A 15,444-nucleotide genomic window follows, 5' to 3' on the forward strand; every position below is an offset into this window, starting at 1 on the left:
AATAGAGGCTGCCTCTATCCGGTGCTAGTCCACAAAATAAAACAAATTTTAATACTCTAAAGAAGAAAGTAAATGTTAGTAGCTGCAGATTATATAACCGTCTAATTAGACATTCCAGGTGCATCTGTTGACAACCTGTAAGCGAGGTGACCCTCCCTCCCCCGGTGCCCCGCCCCCACTGCTGGGCCTGCGCCCTTGCAGTACGCATGCGCATTGCGCATAAGCGTGGGCCGGAGGAGCGAAAGATGGCGGCGCCTTGTTTCCCTACGCCATTGCACAGGCATGTGGGCCGTGGCTCCTTCAGCGACGTGTACGAGCCCGCGGAGGACACATTTCTGCTGCTGGACGCGCTCGAGGCGGCGGCAGCCGAACTCACGGGGTGCGAGGAGGGCGAGGGTCCCCGCGGGAGAGGGCTCGGGAGAGGCGGCCGCAGGCGATCAAGGCAAGGACTGTCGCCGCCGTCCCCGAGAGGAGGCGGTGTCGGTCCACTTGGCGACAGTTGACACCAGAACACCGTAACTGAGGATTTTTTCCGTGGATACACGTAGTCAGTTTAGCGGGGATCTGTCCGTAGTTGCCAAGGTGGTGTTTTGGTTTCAGGGGCTCCATGCTTCCTCACCACGCTGGGATGTCTCTTTTCCTATCAGCTGTTAACTAAGTACGCTAAGCCCCTGAGAGTAGCGATATTATAACACGTTCAAAAGCAAAACATTCTGAAAACGCTGCGTCTTAATATTACAACTTTTAGTAGATATCAGTGTCGCATGGCATTAATTTACTCAGTGCATAAAAGCATCCTTTAGCAATGGAAGGGCACAAAAAGGAAATGAGGTTGTAAAATATTGGAGTAGGAGAGTGTATTTAAACCCACTGAATAGTATACTCAGCTATCTAGCAACAGCCGTTAGCCCCATGTGACTACTGAGCACTTGAGATGTGACTAGTACTGAATTTTTCGTTTAACTAAAAAATTTAAAGTTACATGCAGCTAGCTGCCTATAGAATATACCCTAGCTCCTAATAAGTATTAAAATTGATTTGTTGAAGTGCTCATATAAGTTTTAAATTAATAATATAAAAAGAGTGAATACTTACATTGTCATTTTTTAAATGAAGGAAATTTGGATAATTAGATTTATGTAAAGATCAAGAGTTGAAATAGGTTTTCTCAGGATGAAACAAAGAGTTGTCAGGCTTCAAAGATCCATATTGTGTTTATTTATCCCTCTTGGTAGATTTTTCCACGTGTAAAATGCCCCAACTATTATTAAACTAGTTTTTCATTGTGAACGATGGAACTTTTGGATTTACTGGAATATAGAATGGAACAGTACTGTTTTATAACTTGTCTTTTACTATCAAGATATCACAGAAAGATTTACAAGCACAAAGTGCCTTGCAAAGTGTGCTGTAAAAGGAACTGATTTTGTTTTAAAGTCTTGGGTATTTCTGGTCTTGGAGTTTTAATTATTTATGAGGTCACAATAGTTATTTTCAAGTAGAAGCCACCTGGTAAGATTCAACAGACCTTCCTACAGCACAGTAAAGGCTTGTCAGATGTGTAGAAATGGTTCCAAAAGTGAGAAACCCCTGGAGTTTGTTGTTTTTGAATAGTTGTTTGGAAAGTTAGGTGCTAGAGAGGCCCCTATATCCCATCAAACCTATTTCTGTAATGGGGATAATTCGTGCCTTTGATGTATATATATGATTATAGGGAAGGACAAATACAGTAGAATCAAGAATTTATTATATTCAATAGCATTCTTAGGAGTATTATTAATATTCTAAGATCAGATACTCAGATATTTTCCCAATTCAGTGTAGAGCTGTACAAATATGGAATTTCTTTGCTGCTCCACATCTATTATCAGTAGAATGGGGGAACTTTTATTTCCCTGGGATATGCTGATGGACTTATGAATTACTTCAAAGTGACAGAGAAAATGTTTTTCATAAATAAATATTGTAATAATGTCCTATCATTTTAGGAAATACCAAACTAGAAGCTCCTTGTGTGAAGGGCTGATGTCTTCCATATTAATATTTCCAACCCTAAATTAACATTCCATGGTTTATGTAATGTTTTATAGAAATTAATTGAAAGCTACCTGTTATATTACTATTTTACAGACTTAAATTACATACCCCCAAACAGTTTTGAACTATGCAGTATTAAGCACAAAGTGGTTGTTGGAAATCAGCTTATTTATAAATTTCTTTTATATTTCCATATATTTGTAGGTGAGGGATGATGCTGGAGAAACAGACATAAAAGTAGCATGAGTTATTTTCCGAGATGTGTATTTTTTTTTTTTTTCCCCGGTACGCGGGCCTCTCACTGTCGTGGCCTCTCCCGTTGCACAGCACAGGCTCCGGACGCACAGGCTCAGCGGCTATGGCTCATGGGCCTAGCCGCTCCGCGGCATGTGGGATCTTCCCGGACTGGGGCACGAACCCGTGTCCCCTGCATTGGCAGGTGGACTCTCAACCACTGCACCACCAGGGAAGCCCCCCGAGATGTGTATTTTAATACCACTACTAATACTTGTTTTATTTTGTTTTTTTAGAGTGGAAATATGCCTTGAAGTAGGGTCAGGGTCTGGAGTGGTATCTGCATTCCTAGCCTCTATGATAGGTCCTCAAGCATTGTACATGTAAGTATACAAATTCATCCACATCTTGGTCTAAGAGATTCACTATGGATATAACTGCTTGAATTAAATCATTTTTGTAAGTAAATAATATGTATCTGATAGTGTCTATTTAAGCCTAGTAAGTATTCAGATGCAAGTTATGCTTCCCTAAAAGTTATAATTGCGTGTTCAAAACCATTCCATCATACTGCATAATTATATAAGAAGCATAATAATTTTAGGTCATCTCTAAATTTGAATCTTTTTTTAAAAATTTATTTATTTATTTTTGGCTGCATTGGGTCTTCGTTGCTGCGCATGGGCTTTCTCTAGTTGTGGCGAGTGGGGGCTACTCTTGCGGTACGCGGGCTTCTCATTGCAGTGGCTTCTCGTTGCAGAGCACAGGCTCTAGGAGTGTGGGCTTCAGTATTTGTGGCATGCAGCCTCAGTAGTTGTGGCTTGCAGGCTCTAGAGAGCAGGCTCAGTAGTTGTGGTGCATGGGCTTAGTTGCTACACGGCATGTGGGATCTTCCTGGGCCAGGGGTCAAACCCGTGTCCCCTGCATTGGCAGGTGGATTCTTAACCACTGCACCCAAGCTACTGGGACCCAGTCCCTCGCTCTCTTCCTCCCCTTCCGAGACCTTTGCCCCAGCTTTGCTGGCCAAGTCGTGGGTCTTTCTTCCATCCCTTCATTGCATGTTACAGTTCACTTTGGCCCTTTTCCATCCATTCCCACCTCATTGCTAACCACACAGTACATTCCAGCCCCTCCCCTCAGAGGCCTTCAGAAGGCCTACACTGGTTCCCTCATCCCCATCCTTGTCCTGCCCTCTTCCCTCACCAGCTGGTTTAGAAGGATTTAGAATTCCCTTTGGTTTTTTTTAGTACATTGTACGCACCAAAGTGTCAAGCCAGCCGTTGATAACACCCACCACATTCTGAGCTGCCTCCTCACCATTGTGCAGGGCAGTTTGCCTCCCTCCTGCTTCCCCACCTTCCTCCCTACCTCCTTAACTTTGTACTAGGCCGGCCTGGGCCTGCACCAGCTCAGCATCTTCTCAATTTTTTTCATATTATATATTATTTTAATTTTCTATTAAATTATTGGAATAAAAAAATGAATCTTATTTCAGATAAATAAGTTGATTATCAGAAAAAATTGGAAGTTAATAAAATTTCTCTTTAGAATATTTGAGAATATAGAAAATATAAAGAAGAAAATAAAAATCACCTTGGTGGTTCAGTGTTTAAAACTCCACGCTCCCAATGCAGGGAGCCTGTGTTCGATCCCTGGTCAGGGAACTAGATCCCACCTGCATGCCGCAACTAAGAGTTTGCATGCCACACCTAAGGAACCCACCTGCCGCAACTAAGGAGCCCACGTGCCACAACTAAGACCAGGTGCAACCAAATAATTTTTTTTAATCACCTATAAATTTTACCACACATGGTCCAACTGTGTTTCCTCTATTGTTTTTTCATTTCCCATGTTTTTCATTTAATATTGTATGATGAGCATTTTCCTTTTAAATTTCAGTTTTGGTAGCTACATAGTATTCTCCTGCTGGATTCATAATTTAATAAATTCCTTCAGATATGTGTGCATGTAAGTGTATTCTTCTACTCTTGGACATTATATCAATATAACAATTTTTTTTTTTGCGGTACGTGAGCCTCTCACTGTTGTGGCCTCTCCTGTTGCGGAGCACAGGCTCTGGACGCACAGGCTCAGTGGCCATGGTTCACGGGCCCAGCCGCTGCGTGGCATGTGGGATCTTCCCAGACCGGGGCACGAACCCGTGTCCCCTGCATTGGCAGGTGGACTCCCAACCACTGCGCCACCAGGGAAGCCCCTGAGTTCTTTTTTTTAATTCACCATTATTAAAGCATTCCAATTTTTTTATAGATCTACTTTATATAAAAGGAGTAGAGCATTCCTTGAATTTTTGTCCGTAGACACAGGATGTAGTTGGTTTTTTTCTGTTTATAGGTGCACTGATGTCAACCCTGAGGCAGCAGCATGTACCCTGGAGACAGCACGCTGTAACAAAGTCCACATTCAACCAATAATTACCGATTTGGTAAGCTGTTAGTCCTTGTCCAGTACTGTAATAATTAATTTTCTTTTCAAGTAAGTTAAGGTCAAGGTGATTTAGGTCAAAGAAACTTGAGTCATTAATTAACTTTTAACCCGCTGAACAAAGTAAATTCTTGACTGAGATAATCCATCTTTTCCACAATTCAAGGGAACTTTCTCTTGGCCTGTATAGATCAGGTATCTTTCAGTCAGAAGAATGCTCAAACTGGCTTTAATAAAAAGAGTTGAACAGTTTCAGGAACTCAAATGATGTTACAGGCATCTTTTTCTTAACTGTAAACTTCTCTCTAGTGGCTGTATTCCTCAGCAGTCGTTCCCTTCATGGTAACAAGATGCTTGCATGTATGTATCTTGTTTCTCAGCAACTTCACAGGGAAAGAAACACTTTCTATTCAGTTACTCTAGCAGAAGCCCCAGAATGAGTGCCATTTATATCAGCTTTAGTCATACGCCTATCTCTCAAGGGGGATTGGAATATGCACATGATTGGCTTGAGCCTGAGTCATAGTCCCACTCTAGCAGCTCGGTTGGGATAATCCAAGCCACTTGGATTGAGAATGAGAGGAGGTAGAGTTTCCCCAATGAAAGTCAAGGACATGTAATCAGATGAAAGGCAGAATGGGTCCTGGGCAGGTAAAAACAACAAATGACGACTACAGAACCATCATTTTAAGTTACACATCGTACGTTTTTCAGTTCCAGTTTTTAAAACATTTTACATTATATTAGTAAGATTTGGATGATTCTGAACTTTTTTTCAGTTATAAATGTGAATGCCTTTTTATAAGCAAAAATCATAATAGTATGTACAGGTGGGCATAAGAAATATAAAATGCTTTCCATGCTTCTTGACATGTATTATTCTTGTACTGGTAAGGGTATTGAGCTTTTCTCTTTTTTAAACTCACAAATGATTTTGCAGCTTAGAAGGAATTAAGCCAAAGATCTAAGAAGTTCTATACATACCACTAGAAGTTGTTACTGCCATTAAAAATTAGACTATCAAGAAAGATACTCAATCAGTGTGGTGATTTTACTCTTTAAATTTTTATTTTATTTATTTTTTAATTAATTTACTAATTTTTGGCTGCGTTGGGTCTTTGTTGCTGTGCGCGGGCTTTCTCTAGTTGCAGCGAGCGGGGGCTACTCTTCGTTGCGGTGCACAGGCTTCTCATTGCAGTGGCTTCCCTTGTTGCAGTACATGGGCTCTAGGCATGCGGGCTTCAGTAGTTGCAGCACATGGGCCCTAGAGCACGCGGGTTTCAGTAGTTGTGGCTTGCGAGCTTAGTTGCTCCGCAGCATGTGGGATCCTCCTGGACCCAGGGATCAAACCCATTTCCCCTGCATTGGCAGGCGGATTCTTAACCACTGTGCCACCAGGGAAGTCCCTAAATTTTTAAAGTTGTTTCTTTAATGTGTCCATAATTAGTATTATATTTTTTTTGATAGAACAATAAAACTTTAGAGATACAAGAAATTCAGAATATCTATTTTTGTTAACAGAGGTAAGGGACACTTTTGAAAGTCACATAACTAATAAAGTGATAAATCCAGAATTTAAGCCCACATCTTCTGAATCAAAGTTGAGAGGTCTCACAGCTGTTTTATAACATGACTGGTGGTAGTCAGTTCTAAAGCTGTCAGAATCCATTCTTTCAGTAACGAAAGCTGACCATGATGCGGAGTGTTGACTTGTGGCAAAGAAGGTAGGAAGAGATAGGTATGAGCATGGGTATTGTGATCAGATTACAAAACTCTTTACATTTGCTTGTATTCAGAACACTGGACATAGGGTGTCACAGCTATCATATAAAAGAAAATCATTGTTTTGGTTAACTGAGTTTGTTCACAAAGTAGTACTTTCATTGTATTTCTTTTGTAGTTTTAGAAAAAAACCTTTTTCAAATATGTCTTATGCATTTCCTTACATTCTTAAAACAAAATAAACATAATTTTACCTTTTAGTGATTCAGGGTCATTAATATGAATATCAGTTATTATTCTGTACTATACGTGATAATGACTAAGGTTTATTCAGGTGTTTCTGCCTTTACATTAAGTAGCTATAGCCTGCAGTGATTTTGAGTTTTTATTTTCTCTCCTCTTTGTCTGTCTTTTCACTTGCTTTATGTTGTCATGTTTCACTGCTACCCATTGATAGCACTTTCCTGGCTCTTTTCATGTGCTTTGTGCTAGAATACCAAACAATTAATTTAGTTAGACTTGTATTTAAACTAAGAGTTAAGGGATTCTGAATAAGTGCTTCTCACACAGAGTACCTTTTGCTGTATGGATTTAAAACTTTCTGTCAGAGGCCTTTTTTGCTTACTTCTTAATTCTTGGGTTTATTCTAGTGCTGTGAGACTATTCAAAAGGTAGATATGGATGAGTGAGGGTTGCCTGTAATTAGATTTTATATCCAGTCCACAGTGACTTCTCATTTAAATCCATTTTCTTTTTAACTCCGTAATTTTCTATTTTTTTAGTATCAATTTTTTCCTTTATTTGAAGTCCAGTACTGAAATGATTATTAGTATGTAGTACCTCAGGGCCATCATAAGTAATTACACAGCAAATTCTTTTCTAATTTCCTTACTCAGCATTTCCTGAAAATTACATTTTTGAATTCTTTTTACAATTGGGAAACTTAATTTCTTTATGGAATTGAAAATAAAGCTTTTGGTTATTTCAAATGTACTTCCTCACCAATGTTATTACTAGAAAGAACAGCAGATTAACTAGTCGCCTTGCTACTTGCAGAAGATACACCTGAATTATGTTCCACAAAATAGTTATCTGTTCTCTTTTTAAATGAGTAGAGAAAGAAATTACCTTTGAAGAATAACAGGGTTGGAATTCGTGAGTGAGAGTCAGTGTGAAGTAATATTTGAAGGAAATGGCTTTAGGGGTGAGAACTCATCCGGATACAGCATTTTTACTTTACTGTGCCTGCGAAGGTATAGGATGACATCATCAGACATAATTTTTTAAATACTTAGTTATTTAATTCAATCAGAGGGATGCTTTAAATGACATTTTGCCCTAAATATACTTTCTTTAAAAAGACATTTTTCTTATTCTATAGAAAGTTGTATCAGTTCAAATATTTATAAAATGCCAAACAACTGATGTTTTCAGGTCTCTTCCCACTATTTTTAGTCCTTTGTTTCTTTGATATCTAATTGTTTTAGCCAATACATATACAAGTAATTAAAGACGTAGAAAGAAAAACAAAATTCTGTCTTCTGATATTTTTGTCATTCATGTATGTTTTCTGTCATCTTGTAAAATATTTCCCTTGGTTATAGAAAATAAATGTTTAAGTTAGCAGCTATAACTTTAAAGTTGTGCACAAATCTATGCAGAATATGTGAGAGCTTGCCTCCGTCTTCTAAAAGTGAGCCCAGAATGTAAACATGTGAGCTGTTGAAGAGCAGAGTGTTCATTCTGATAAATAGTTTATTTTCCCTATTTTTAGGTAAATGCATATAATCTTTATCTGAATGAAAGTGTGAAGATATTTATCTCCATTTCTGTCTTAAATTTGGCTCTCTAACACATTTTTTCTAAAAACATGAGGGACTATATTTAAAGATTGATTAGATGGATATCTATCTATCCATCTACTTATTTATTATTTCTGGGTCCAGCTTAAAATTCTGACTATTTTGAACATTTTTTAGGTCAAAGGCTTGCTACCAAGATTGAAGGAAAAAGTTGATCTTCTGGTGTTTAATCCTCCCTATGTAGTGACTCCACCTGAAGAGGTAAGACATACAACAAAATTTAATTACTAATATTTTCAGCTTTTTTCTATCTAAAAGTCAAACATACTTTATCATATGACATCAGTCAGCCGCTAATAACACAGACTGCTCTCATTTTACTTGTAATTGTCAATTATTGGATACTATTGGTAGACATAGGAAAGGAACCTGAAACTAATGGAAATACAAACTGTGGTCCATATCTATTCCTTAAAATCCCATCCAAATCAAGCCATGGTGTTTAAATTCATGTATCTGTGTGTACCTTTATCATGAATAACAAAGTTGCAAAAAAAAATATTTTTAATCACCTTAAATTCACATAGGAATTATTTCTGAAAGCCTTAGCTTTCCTCCTTTCACAGGTGTCAGGAAGTGGGGGTGGGGGAAAGCAGTCCTCATCTCAGGTAGGAAAAAGCTATAACCCTGACATGCATTGCTGTAGCATTTCCAGTGATGAAGAGGAAAACCGCAGTAACCATTTCCCAGTTTAAAGAAAGAATGGTCAAAGCAGACAAAAGTTTAGTGATGGACTAGCTAGCTTTCCTCTGAATTATTGTACCTATTTTATTCTTTGATGATCACTCTCTGGCAAGGCTGATAAATATTACATTCACCTTTACCAAGATGGGAAGGGTCTATATTGCTGCTGTTACTACTGAGAAGTTGTTGCTCCCCTGACATATGAACTCATGTGAGAAGGAAAGTCATTGTCATAAGGTGAACAGCAGTGGAGGGAAATGCAGCTTAATAAAACTTTCTTTAATATATAAATTTATTTATTTTTGGCTGCGTTGGGTCCTCATTGCTGCGCGCGGGCTTTCTCTAGTTGCGGCGAGTGGGGGCTACTCTTTGTTGTGGTACGCGGGCTTCTCATTGTGGTGGCTTCTCGTTGCAGAGCAAGGGCTCAAGGCACGTGGGCTTCGGTAGTTGTGGCATGTGGGCTCAGTAGTTGTGGCTTGCAGGCTCTAGAGCGCAGGCTCAGTAGTTGAGGCGCACGGGCTTAGTTGCTCCTCTGCATGTGGGAACTTCCCGGACCAGGGATTGAACCCGTCTCCCCTGCACTGGCAGGAGGATTCTTAATCACTGCACCACCAGGGAAGTCCCTGCAACTTAATAAAACTCTTTAGAAAAGCACTATGGAAATAAATATCAAGCGTGACCAATAATCTCAGTCTTTGAGATCTAATTTAGGAAAATGATTAACAATAGAATATAAATTGTAATTTACAAAAATATGCTTAGTGCACCTTTATTTATGATAACAAGTAATATGAACCTATATATGTAACAGAAGAGAGACAGTTAAGTAAATCATGGTTTATCAGGTCTACAGACTACTGGGAAGACTAGTGAATGAGGAGGAGATTCTGGGAACATGGTGAGATGAATGGGCTTCCTTTCTCCCACATTCCTACTCCTAAGCTGTGTGTGTAATTATGTACGTAATTGAGTGTGGGCAATGACTTGGGCTTTGTCACAGTTGCAACAGAGAGAGCTAGTGTCATAATTTCCATTAGTTGAGCAATTAGCTGGAGAGCAGGGTTAAATACAGCACAACAAAGATTTTCTGGAGCCTGAAAATATGTTTTACTATGTAAAACATTAGGAAATGAATTTAAAGATAATGTAGTCTCTGTCAAGACCTGAATCAGTGGTATGGAAACCAAATGAAAATATTTCAGTGCATTGAGCATGAAGATAAAAAAAAGGAAACAATGAAGGTAAAAGTTAAGAGACTTAGAGGTTAGATCCAGGAGACATACAAATAATAGGAGTTTGTAAAAAGTTGTGGCTATACTTACTATTACATCCCTCAACATGAGGTTAGGTACTGTTGGTTTGTACCTGTGACTTATAAAGGATCAGGGGAAGGCACAGCAAAGCCCAGGTAGTAGGCAGTCAGCAGACCACCGAACGTGACTCCTTCCAGAGATGAAAACTTCCCCTCCATGGCCTGTGAGAATGTGCTTGTCGCCAGGAGATCCTCCTGGAGGGTGGTCTCTAGTGCAAGCAGACAAACCTGGCTGAGCATCCCTGGGGGGCGTGTAAACAGGGTCCAGCACAGAGGGCTCCTAGTCCACACTGAAACAGAAGTGACAAGGGACAGGCTTGGCAAAAGCTGTCATCACCATGCACTCTTTCCATGGGTAACTTTACCCTGTGAAACATCCAGAGAATGGGCTCCACCAAAATAAGGGAGTAAGCCAAGAAACGGGAAGATATGGGCCCCAGAAAAAGGGAATTCTTGGAATGTTAGAAAAGGGAAGTCTCCAGGATGAAAGGCATGACAAAAAAAGCAGAGGAACTGATAAATTCCCTAGTATTATTAACTATGTGGGAAATTATATTGAGGAGCTTATGATAAATATGAGAATAATTTAAATTAGATACAAAAAAATTAAGCAAATGGACATGCTGAATGCCCATCAATAGCTAAATAAGAAATGATACTCTAACACAATAAAATATTATGCAGCCATTAAAAAGGAAATTGAACTATACCTGATCACATGAAGAGATTTCCATATGGTACTGTTGAGAAAAGCAAGATACAGGCAAGAATGTAGATATAATCCTTTTTTTGTAAAACACGGACAAAAAAGAAAAACGTGTGTGTGTGTATGTAAGATGGGAGGGTAGCAGACAAGCAAAACAGAAAAGGGAAAAGTACAGTTTTTTTTTTTAAAGGAGGTATACGAACATATTTCTCTTAATTGTACATGTATATGGTTATAGGTATAAAGAAATTCATTTTTACGGGCTTGTGGGATCTTAGTTCCCCAACCAGGGATCAAACCTATGCCCCCTGCAGCAGAAGTGTGGAGCCCTAACCACTGGACCGCCAGGCAATTCCCAAGAAATTATTTTTAATGGGGAAATATATGCCATGATAAATGAATAAAAGCAGAATGTATAATTGTATGTAAATAATTTAAACTAAAATGTGGACAAAAACCATTAAAGGGATTAGGAAGAAAATAATTGTATTAGGGTTTAAGTAGTTTTTGAGTGATTTCATCAAGATATTCTTTTTTTTAACATTTTTATTGGAGTATAATTGCTTTACAATGGTGTGTTGGTTTCTGCTTTATAACAAAGTGAATCAGTTATACATATACATATATCCCCATATCTCTTCCCTCTTGCGTCTCCCTCCCTCCCACCCTCCCTATCCCACCCCTCTAGGTGGTCACAAACCACCTAGCTGATCTCCCTGTGCTGTGTGACTGCTTCCCACTAGCTATCTATTTTACATTTGGTAGTGTATATATGTCCATATATACACTACCACTCTCTCACTTTGTCCCCTTCCCCGTGTCCTCAAGTCCATTCTCGAGTAGGTCTGCATCTTTATTCCTGCCCTGACCCTAAGTTCTTCATGACCACTTTTTTTTTCTTAGATTCCATATATATGTGTTAGCATACGGTATTTATTTTTCTCTTTCTGACTTACTTCACTCTGTATGACAGACTCTAGGTCCATCCACCTCACTACAAATAACTCAATTTCATTTCTTTTTATGGCTGAGTAATATTCCATTGTATATATGTGCCACATCTTCTTTATCCATTCATCTCTCGATGTATTCTTAAGTTTTAGAAACAATATACAGTGTTAAGCATCTAAAGATTTTTAATGCTATATAAACTCATGGGTTTTGTTTCTATACTATAATTAGATCATTGTAGGAAAAAATGCTTCAATGTACTTTTATGTAATAAGTGGGTTCCTGAAAAAGGGCTGTAGTACTCTCAGTAATCTAGAAGACAGCCAGATACAGTGGGACATTTTGAAACTTTGTTTCTGCAAAGTAGATCTCTTATAATACAAGTTCTCCCTTTTAGTTTCTTCCTAATTGTTCTATATTAAGAATTTAAACATTGTATTAATAGTATCAACTATTATTAAACCACATTATTATGCACAGAGCACTGTTCTCAAACTTTAAATATACTTCCTCATTTATTCCTAAAGGACAAAAATAATTTTTTACCATTTTCCTAATTTTACAGATAAAACTGTTGTTTTTCTAATTTTACAGGTAAGAGAGGAAACTAATTCATCAAGATTACAGACTTATCTGTATAAGATTTGGAGACATGAAGGGTTCTGTAAGGGAGTTTTCTCCTGTAGTGCCAGCTGCCATAATTAAATGTGAAATGGTGACAGATATTTAGGACCTTTAGCTTTATGTTGCTAATCACACAAAGATTTATCCCAAGGGCAAAAGAAAAAAACGATTACAGGCTTATGCAAGGTCACACATGCTAGGAAATGATGGGGCTCAGAGTCAGCTTTACTGCTGCCTCCTCATCAGCAGTAAAATAAAAAGTACATTACTGTTTGGTGAACGTTACTTGTCAAAAAGATTCAGTTTTTTTTAATGTAACTTAAGTCAAAACAGAACAATCTTTCTAATTGGTCACAGGTAAGGAGTCACGGGATAGAGGCAGCTTGGGCTGGTGGCCGAAATGGTCGTGAAGTCATGGACAGATTGTTTCCACTGGCTCCAGAGCTCCTTTCACCAAGAGGATTGTTCTATTTAGTCACCATTAAAGAAAACAATCCAGGTAATACAGACCAGTTTATCTTTTAACCATTTACTTTGCTGAAATCAAGGCTAATTATGTCAAAGATGGTAGTAACCCAGAATGTTAATGAATGTAATCACTGACAACAGATAATACAGACATAACATTCATGTTGAAAGAGGAGAGAGATTTTTTAGAGGTAGATTTTTCTGATTTTAAAGAGTATTGTCTTTTTTGGAGTGAGGGAGATTTTTTTCCCTAATTTATCAACTAATATTCAAATACAGAATCTATAATCTTCTTAAAACACCTCACCCTCAGTTCACTCTGTGAATTTTCTCTCTATATTCTAGTCTTCATGTCTTGGCAGTTCTGCTGCATACTCTTTAGTTCATCTGAAGTTTTATCATGAAAGGTATCTCCTGATAGGATTTTTATATCTTGGTTTTCAGATTACTTGGTTAACTAAATCGACCATAATCTCTCTTCTCTTTTCTGTACATCTCAGGTTTGATTATTATCTTATATGTTACATTCTCAGCCCCTCAAATCACATCATAATTAACTAGGGTTTTCGGATTGTTTGGTTTTGAGGGTTTGTTTTTTGTGACCCCAGTTTCTTGGTTTCATCTTTTTAGTGTTAGTTATTTAGAAAGAGAAGGTCTTGCTTTTTTCAGTACCTTTAAAGAAATAAGCTACTTCATTTACTACCACTTTTCAATGTCAGTATATGATTTGCACACAGGCTCGTTGGCATTTTTCATCCAAAAGGGAGGATATAGGGCAGAGATTAGAGCCAAGCAACTAAAAAATGAATCATTTACTGTAATAGTAAGTATAACTAACGTTTCTGTTGAGTCCAGAGTAGGCTACCACTGCAAAGCAGTTATTCAGTCTGATTAGAATTCTCAGCAACACCCTGAAAATCCAAGGTGCTCTCATCTGTCTGAAGTCCAAGTTCACTTCAATAGAAATTACATGGTATATGCTATTTTCTTAGATAAATAGAATTTGTAAATAGTCTGTCTATCATCTTATTAAACTGTTTAGTGATAATATGTACTTCACCATATGATTTAATTGGATTTTACCTTTTGTTTTAATTTTCGTTTTAGAAGAAATTTTGAAAATAATGAAGACAAAAGGTCTACAAGGGACCACTGCACTTTCCAGGCAAGCAGGCCAAGAAATCCTTTCAGTCCTCAAGTTCACCAAGTCCTAATCTATAGTGTGTGCTACTGAAAGCTGCATGCATTTGGCATATTTTGAAACAGAAGTCATTTCTTAGTTAACAAATAAAGTCAGAAATTTGTCATATAGAAAAAGGCAGAAGAGTAAGGCATTTCCTTTTGCCCAGGAATCAGGCCTACAGAAATATTTGCACAAATGCAAGTAAATATATATAATATATATATAATTTGAATTTTATATATTACATATATGTGGAGAATATGTAATAAATTATATTTGTAGGGCTTCCCTGGTGGCGCAGTGGTTGAGAGTCCGCCTGGCAATGCAGGGGACACGGGTTCGTGCCCCGGTCCGGGAAGATCCCACATGCCGGCGGAGCGGCTAGGCCCATGAACCATGGCCTCTGAGCCTGCACGTCCGGAGCCTGTGCTCTGCAACGGACGAGGCTACAACAGTGAGAGGCCCGCGTATCGCAAAATATATATATATATATATGTATATTTGTATATGAAGAGGATGTTCATTTCAGCATTACTTGTAATGGCAAAGCAATGAAGTTAACCTAAATGTCCATCAGCAAAGGGATTGGTAAAATAAATTACAGTATGTTCATGTTACTGAACATGAGTGACATATCCAGCCATTAAACACAAGTAAGTTCTGTATATACTGAACCAGAAGAGGTTCATGATGTGCTACTGAGTAGTGAAAAAAATCAAGTTGCAAAATAGTACTAACCTATATGTATATTTTTGAAAAACTAACAAAGAAAGTTTGTGTGTATGTGTGTATAAGAAATTCTCAAAAGGTAAATAACAGGTGGGAATAGAGGAACTTTCATTCTTTTGTGTTGGCATTTGTACAATCATAGTGTATTCTGTAATTAAACACAATCGTTTATTTAAAATGTTTTAAGTTTACCTTTACTTATTGTCTCCATTCTCTTTCTATTATTTAGAATGGCTTCTTCCTCTATTCTTCTCCTTGGTCACGTTTTTCCTACTTTCTATCCTCTATCATATATTTGTTTTCTTCTTGCATATATATTGCAGACTGCTTTCATTTTTTTCTTAGGTCCGGGAGAGTTGTATGTAAATAAACCCAGCACTCAAATTAATCACATTTTTAAGAGCCCACATGTGTATCTTTCAAGAAATGTCAAATTACCTTTACTAAATTTAGGAACCTCTTCTGTAACTTCCCCACCATTTAAAATATA

General features: G+C 38.0%; 1 protein-coding gene across 1 annotated transcript; it reads left to right on the top strand.

The window, feature by feature from the left end:
• The first annotated feature begins 235 nt into the window (after positions 1–235).
• N6AMT1 (N-6 adenine-specific DNA methyltransferase 1) lies at positions 236–15,132 on the top strand. Its single transcript, XM_060149411.1, has 6 exons — positions 236–379; positions 2,568–2,654; positions 4,624–4,714; positions 8,415–8,498; positions 12,932–13,073; positions 14,150–15,132. The coding sequence occupies exons 1-6, from the start codon at positions 246–248 to the stop codon at positions 14,254–14,256; spliced, it is 645 nt and encodes a 214-aa protein (XP_060005394.1). The 5' UTR covers positions 236–245; the 3' UTR covers positions 14,257–15,132.
• Positions 15,133–15,444: the final 312 nt, after the last annotated feature.

This window comes from Lagenorhynchus albirostris, chromosome 5 (genome assembly GCF_949774975.1).
Source record: "Lagenorhynchus albirostris chromosome 5, mLagAlb1.1, whole genome shotgun sequence".
Classification (NCBI taxonomy): domain Eukaryota; kingdom Metazoa; phylum Chordata; class Mammalia; order Artiodactyla; family Delphinidae; genus Lagenorhynchus; species Lagenorhynchus albirostris.